This window comes from Cnephaeus nilssonii, assembly GCF_951640355.1.
Source record: "Cnephaeus nilssonii genome assembly, chromosome: 5".
Lineage (NCBI taxonomy): Eukaryota > Metazoa > Chordata > Mammalia > Chiroptera > Vespertilionidae > Cnephaeus > Cnephaeus nilssonii.
Window position 1 is genome coordinate 15,498,568 of NC_137076.1, and position 6,408 is coordinate 15,504,975.

Genomic DNA, 6,408 nt, shown 5'->3' on the forward strand with positions numbered 1-6,408 from the left:
TTTTCCACTGATTTTTAAGAGAGAGTGGAAAGGAGGGGGAGAGACAGAGAGGGAACTCTGGATGTGAGAGAGACACATCGATTGGTTGCTTCCTGCATGAGCCCTGAACTGGGGCTGGGGGTCGAACCTGCAACCAAGGAATGTGCCCTTGACGGGAATCGGACCTGGGACCCTTCAGTCCATGGGCTGACGCTCTATCCACTGACACTCTATCCACCGGCTAGGGCTAACACTGTTTTGATAAAGCACACCGCGTGTAAGCAGAAGGCCTGGGGTGTGCCCTGCTCTGCTCTCCTTCCCAAGGCAATTGAACCGCGGGTGGTAGAGGAAATGGCCCAGTTACATTGCCCCCATTATGGGGTTACCCCAAGAATGCTGGTCTCATTCTCCCATTCCCCCAGCATTTCTGCATCATGCCTCTATCAGATTGCTTCTTAAAACCTTCTGGCTCTGAGTTAAAAATCCTCTGGGAAGCTTAGATGTCCCTTAAAAATGTACCTACCTTCTTGCATGGAGTGTGATGCCACTTAGGGAACAGCAGTAAACGGACCGTTGAATTCAAGATCAGAAGCCCCAGAACTTCCTCCTCTGCCCCCACAGCCCCGTGACCTCAGGAGGAGAGTTGCAAGCAGGTGCGTTCATACTTGCCCTTCCTTCTTCCAGAGCTGGGCAGTGTGGCAGGTAACAGTGTGTGTGTCTGGGAATTTTGGCAACTGTGAAGTAAATTTTTTTTTTAAATGTAAGAGATTGCTATTGTAACTTTAAACGATAACCTCGAGATGAAACGCGGGTGCCTTTATAATGCTCACAGAGTCTGGAGAGATGGTCACGCCAGCGGTTTAGACGTGCCCTGGGAGCGGAGCGTGTTTGGGGACGTGCATATGTCTGGAACCTCAAGGAGGCGGCGTCAGTGTGTGCTGTCCTGGGGGGCAGGGAGGAGCACTCCCGGGGAGAGAAACAGCCATGTGTGAAAGTGATGAGCTGTCATGTTCCTGGTGGGCTGGTGGTGTGTGTGGCTTTGGCTCTTACGGAGTTGAGAGGCTTGGGTTCCAGTTTAGTGGCCTTAAACATGTCCCCCAGACCTTCCTGAACCTGTCTCCTCATATTTACTTATTTATTTATTTTAAAAATATATATTTTTATTGATTTCAGGGAAGAAGGGAGAGGGAGGGAGAGATAGAAATATCAATGATGAGCGAGAACCATTGATTGGCTGCCTCCTGCACTCCCCCTGCTGGGGATCAAGCCCGAGACCCCAATTGATCCTGGGACTCTTCTGTCAGTGGGGCTGATGCTCTATCCACTGAGCCAACCCGGCCAGGGCTCTCATTTTTAAACTAGGGGTTGGGCTGGTTGATTTCTAGGTTCTCTTCCAGCCTGTCATGCAGACCACCCGTTTGAGTGTGGGGCCTTTGCTGTTGGCTTTACTGTCAGAGGTGGTTTCTGGGTCTCTTTGTTCCCGGGGGTCAGCCACTCTCCGTTGGTGACTTCCCACGCCAGCTTTTGGACCCGAGTGGTTGCTCCCCAGAGAGCTGGCATTGGCTGTGTGGAAATTATCTCTCGCTGACTGAAAATGCAGGAAGCTTGAGCTTGAAACTCACTCATCAAAAAGAAAAAACACACACACAGAGCAAGAAACCACAGGGCTTATCAGCCTGTCGTCATCAAGCAGACTAGAATAGTGCAGAGAACTCTAGGCAGAGAGGAAATGAACTTGAGAGAAGGGGGAACACACAGGGCAGAGAGGAGAGAAAGAGGGCGGGAGGGGAAGGCGCGAGCGGCAGGGCCGGGCCCGCGATGGTGGGAGGATGGAAGACGTGGCGGTGAAGCAGGGCTTCCTGTACCTTCAGCAGCAGCAGACTTTTGGAAAGGTAGGAGGAGGCGGGCTGGGCTGGGGGCTGCCAGAAGTTCCTGGGGAGGAGAGGGGTGCGCCCAATGTCCCCAAACCCTTTCAGGGTGGCGGGGGGGGGGGGGGGGAACTGTACCATCACCACGTTAGACCCAGAGCTTGGCTTGGGAGGGCTCCTTCCTCAGCAGCTGCTCGCCTCCCCCAGCAGGCCCCAAACTGTGCTCTTTGCTGATGCTGCTCCCCGGGGGGGAGGGGGGCGGGTAAGGAAGGCTCTAGCCCCCTCTCTTGCCTCTCTTGCTCTGTGGTGGCTTCTCGCGGGGACACCTTGGGAGGGAATGGGAGAAGCAGCGGAGGGGTCATTCAGGATTGCAGTGGTGGTTCCTTCCTTCCCTGCCCCACGGGGTAGGTTTGGCTGGTGTTAAGCTTGAGCAGAACCTCCTTCTCCTTCTTTGGCCTCCTTAAATGAGGAAGTCCTCTTCCCTCAGCTGACCCACAAAGGGCACCCCTCTCCTCTCCCCTCCTGTCCCCTCCTCTCTTCTCCTCTCCTCTCTTCTCCTCTCCTCTCCTCTCCTCTCCTCTCCTCTCCTCTCCTCTCCTCTCCTCTCCTCTCCTCTCCTCTCCTCTCATCTCCTCTCCTGTCCTCTCCCCTCCAGTCCTGTCCTCTCCCTTCCCCTCCTCTCTCTCCCCTCCCCTCCCCTCTCTTTCTGTCCATCCTGTCAGGAGATGAGGTGGGAAGATCCCGGAGGGTCGCCTGAAGTTCCTGGAGATAAGGCCTTCTACAGAGTGAGATGCTGGTCTGCAGTCTGGGCCCGGGCGCTGTCCCCCTCCCTCCCGGGCATCAGCGACTCACAAGCTTTCCCTCTTCCATGTGGATCTCCTGGGCCTGCCTGCCTGGCCGCCTCGAAGGCCACCTTCACTGTGCTTTTCCTGCCTCCGGCTCTCTCTGCTGTCATCTCGGGCGTCTTCTTGGCTGCTTGCGGCGGCTCTCAGTTCCAAAGCCTTCCGATTCCTCAGGCCGGCTTGCCTCCTTGGGTCTCCTGGGATCTTTACTTCTCGCCCCGACTTGCTGCCCCAGCCCCTTCCCATGGGTCCTCCACTCCCCTTCGGTCACCATCTCTCCATCTCTGGTTGGCTCCCTCTCGGCACCTCCCTGCCACGCACCTGGGTTCAGAAATGGCGCAGGTTCGGGGCCGTGCTGTACGGCCAGTCGGGCTGCGCCTTGGCCCGGCTGGAGCTCCAGGAGGGCCCGGAGAAGCCGCGCCGGGGAGAGGCTGCCCGGAGGGTGATCCGCCTCAGTGACTGCCTGCGGGTGACGGAGGCCGGCGGGGAGGCCAGCAGCCCCAGGGACACCAGCGCCTTCTTCCTGGAGACCAGGGAGCGCCTGTACCTGCTGGCGGCCCCCACTGCCGAGCGTAGCCACTGGATGCAGGCCATCTGCCTCCTGGCCTTCCCGGTGAGCTGCCCAGGGGTGCAGGAAGGGCCCCGGGGTGGGCAGGAGTTGTGAGAGCCAGGGCCAGGGTGTTGGGGGGCAGGCCCTTGGTGGGGGTGACCCCAATCCAGGATGCAGACAGGGCAGCAGGCTGAGCGTGCCCTGAAAGAAAGCCGGGGCCGGAGGTGGGGCTTGGGCTTGGTGACATGGTGAGACCGGCCTCGTCCCCAGGGCCAGCGGAAGGAGCTGCCGGGGCCGGAGGGGCAGGGCAGCGGGCCCTGCATGGAGGAGAACGAGCTGTACAGCAGCACGACCACAGGTGAGGGGCTGCCTGCCCTCCCGGGGTGCGGTGGGCGGAGGTGTGGGCCGGCAGTGCGTCTTCCTGCTTGTGGTTGTCCCCGGCTGGCCAGCCCCTTACCAGCCTCTCCGCATGGCTTCCGGGCCTGGCCACGGTGGAGGGGCCTGGCTGCCTGGACGGCCCGCCCTTCACCCCGGGTTCACTCCCTCTTGCCCAGGCCCTGCTGGTGGGAGAGGGCAGGGCCGAGGGGTCCACGGAAGGTGCTGCTGCTCTTGAACCCTCTGTCGTTGGGACCTGGGCAGCTTCTGGAGAATAAAAAAGGCTTTCTTTCTGTGGCTCGAAGGGGTCCTGTGGGAGGTTTCTGCTGACAAGGCCCCCCCTCCCGCCTCTTGCCATCGGTCTGGTCCTCCGGGTGGGTGGGTGTGGGCAGGAGGGGCAGGATACGGGGCATCCAGTCTCCACCCCGCAGAGGGCACGGGGGCATGGGCAGTGGGTGAGGGGCTGAGAGCGGGGAGGGCAGGGCCAGGTGCACCTGCCGCTGAGACAGTAGGGCTGGGGGGAGAGATGAGACAGAAAAGACAAGGCTGTGGCTCTGGCAACAGGTCGGAAGGATGTGGGCACGAGGCTGGGGTGCATGTGGCTGGGTCAGGGTGCCTGCTGGGGTGGGAGCGGTACCTGGCATTTGGGGGAGTGTGACCTGGCACAGAGCAGGTCATGGGGAGTGAACGCCACTCTTCTGTGACCGCTGGCCGCTCGCTGGGAGCAGGGCAGGCTGGGGCCCCCCTTAACAGCCTTCTCTCCCCTCCTCCCCAGGGGCCCCCTGCAAGGAGTTTGCCGTGACCATGAGACCCACGGAGGCCAGTGAGAGGTGCCGGCTCCGGGGGGCTTACACCCTCCGGACTGGAAAGGGTGCCCTGGAGCTGTGGGGGGGCCCTGAGCCGCGTGCCCTTTTGTACGACTGGCCCTACAGGTTCCTGCGGCGCTTTGGGCGAGACAAGGTGAGGGGGGGGGGGAGGGGAGGGACTGCAGCAGCTGTGGAGGGGGAGGAGGAGGGTGGGGGAGATTGTCAGGGAGACCGAAGAGGAAGGAAAGGGGAGAAAGGCCCGAAGGAGGAGATGGGAAGGGACCGGAGGAGGCGGAGGGAAGCGAAGAGGAGGCAGAGATGAGAGAAGGGGAGAGAGAAGGTGGAGGTGGCGGAGCAGGAAAGGAGGCCGGGAGGGGGAGCAGGCTGAGGGGCAGGCGTCACTGAGGGTGAAGTATGTGCCCAGCTCCACACTTGGATGGAGGAGGGAGGATGAAGGGAGAGGAGAGCGAGGGCTTTGTTTGAAGGAGAAACATGGAGGAAGGGAGCAGAAGCAGCTTGGGGAGAGGGCTCGGCCGGTCCCCGTGGGGCAGGCTGGACGTGACGGGTTTGAGTCTCGGAGCTCGGTCCAGGGGAAGCCGCCCTGACCTGTGGCCTAGCCAATTGTCTCCCCTCTCCCTTCTCCTCCCTCCCCCCAGGTAACCTTTTCCTTCGAGGCAGGGCGGCGGTGCGCCTCTGGAGAGGGCAACTTTGAGTTCGAAACCCGGCAGGGCAATGAGATATTTTTGGCCCTGGAAGAGGCCATCTCCGCCCAGAAGAATGTGCCCCCCGCTGGGCCGCAAACCCAGCCAGCCCCAGCCCCAGCCCCAGCCCCAGCCCCAGCCCCAGCAGCGCTGCCCCGGCCCGAGAGCCCGTACTCCCGGCCCCACGACTCACTGCCACCACCTTCACCCAGCGCCCCTGCGCCCACGCCCCGGCCCCGCGGCCCGGAGGGGGAGTACGCAGTGCCCTTCGATGCCGTGGCCCGGAAGCTGGGGAAGAGCCTGCGGGGCATCCTGGTGGTCCCGCCCCAGCGCCGGGGTGACCCTCTGTATGACAGCATCGAGGAGCACCGGCCGTCAAGATCCGACCACATCTATGACGAGCCCGAGGGGGTGGCGGGCCTGTCCCTGTATGACAGCCCACAGGAACCCCGGGGCGAGGCCTGGAGGAGGCAGGCCACAGCCGACGGAGACCCCAGCGGCCCCCAGCACAGCTACCCCGTGGGGCAGGACTTCCCTGCTTCTGGCCTGCCGCAGGAAACCGAGTATGACAACGTCATTCTGAAGAAAGGCCCCAAGTGATGGAGGGTGGAGAGTCTGGAGCCCACAGAACGCCAGCACCGAGGCGGGCCTACCAGGAGGGGGCTGGAGGCCGGCGAGAAGGAGCGGGAGGGGGAAGGCAGGCCTCCCTTCTAGCTGCTGCTGCTCACTCCTCCGGCCCACGGCCCACTCGTCCCAGGAGCCTCCCTCCGCTCCTAGGACTCGTCCCTCCCGGGGTCTGCTGCGTGAGTCATGATCCCGAAGCAGGAAGAATGCCCTAAAGAGACCCACCCTCCGCCTACCCTTTCCCACTTCCTCTTGCTCTTTCCCGGGTCTAAGGGGATCCACCTCAGGCTTTTAGGACAGAAGAGAAAAGCGTGTCAGCAAGTCGCTGGCTCTTGAGCAGGCCTCCAGGCTCGCAGGGGGCGCTGCAGCTCTCTGCCGGCGTTGGACTTCTCTGTGGCATTAAACGTTTCTGAGGTGTTTTGGTGTGGCGAGTGCTGTGGGGCGGGGACGGGACGGCCACAGCTTCCCTCGTGGGGAAGGAGCGATTCATACCCCTCTGCCAGCGGCAGTGTCCTCTCTGGTCCCAAGCATCTGAGTCAGGATCTGCTGAAGTCAGGCCACCCCGGGAAAGATGTTCAAGCATCCCTAACCCCTTGCTGGTGTAGGGCCAACATCAGAAAACGTGGGGCGTGGGTGTCTGTGGGAAGAGCCAGACTGGGGGAC

At 61.6% G+C, this 6,408-nt stretch overlaps 1 protein-coding gene across 3 annotated transcripts; it reads left to right on the plus strand.

The window, feature by feature from the left end:
- Positions 1 to 1,793: 1,793 nt before the first annotated feature.
- Positions 1,794 to 6,133, plus strand: DOK2 (docking protein 2). Of its 3 annotated transcripts, none has more exons than XM_079772377.1 (5): positions 1,794 to 1,871; positions 3,021 to 3,302; positions 3,510 to 3,597; positions 4,390 to 4,574; positions 5,077 to 6,133. In XM_079772377.1, exons 1-5 carry the CDS (start codon positions 1,809 to 1,811, stop codon positions 5,719 to 5,721), a joined length of 1,263 nt encoding a protein of 420 aa, XP_079628503.1. In that variant the 5' UTR covers positions 1,794 to 1,808; the 3' UTR covers positions 5,722 to 6,133. The 3 variants fall into 3 exon arrangements, with proteins under 3 accessions (XP_079628503.1, XP_079628505.1, XP_079628504.1); XM_079772379.1 differs by lacking the exon at positions 1,794 to 1,871 and adding an exon at positions 2,176 to 2,632; XM_079772378.1 differs by lacking the exon at positions 1,794 to 1,871 and having other exon boundaries at positions 2,176 to 3,302.
- Positions 6,134 to 6,408: the final 275 nt, after the last annotated feature.

Bases quoted from the DNA above. Each gene is read 5' to 3' on its own strand.
- DOK2 (XM_079772378.1), top strand. From the start codon at position 2,934: ATGGGTCCTCCACTCCCCTTCGGTCACCATCTCTCCATCTCTGGTTGG. The intron at 3,598-4,389 runs GTGAGGGGCTGC...CCTCCTCCCCAG, and splicing joins GTACAGCAGCACGACCACAG to GGGCCCCCTGCAAGGAGTTT. The intron at 4,575-5,076 runs GTGAGGGGGGGG...CCCTCCCCCCAG, and splicing joins GGCGCTTTGGGCGAGACAAG to GTAACCTTTTCCTTCGAGGC.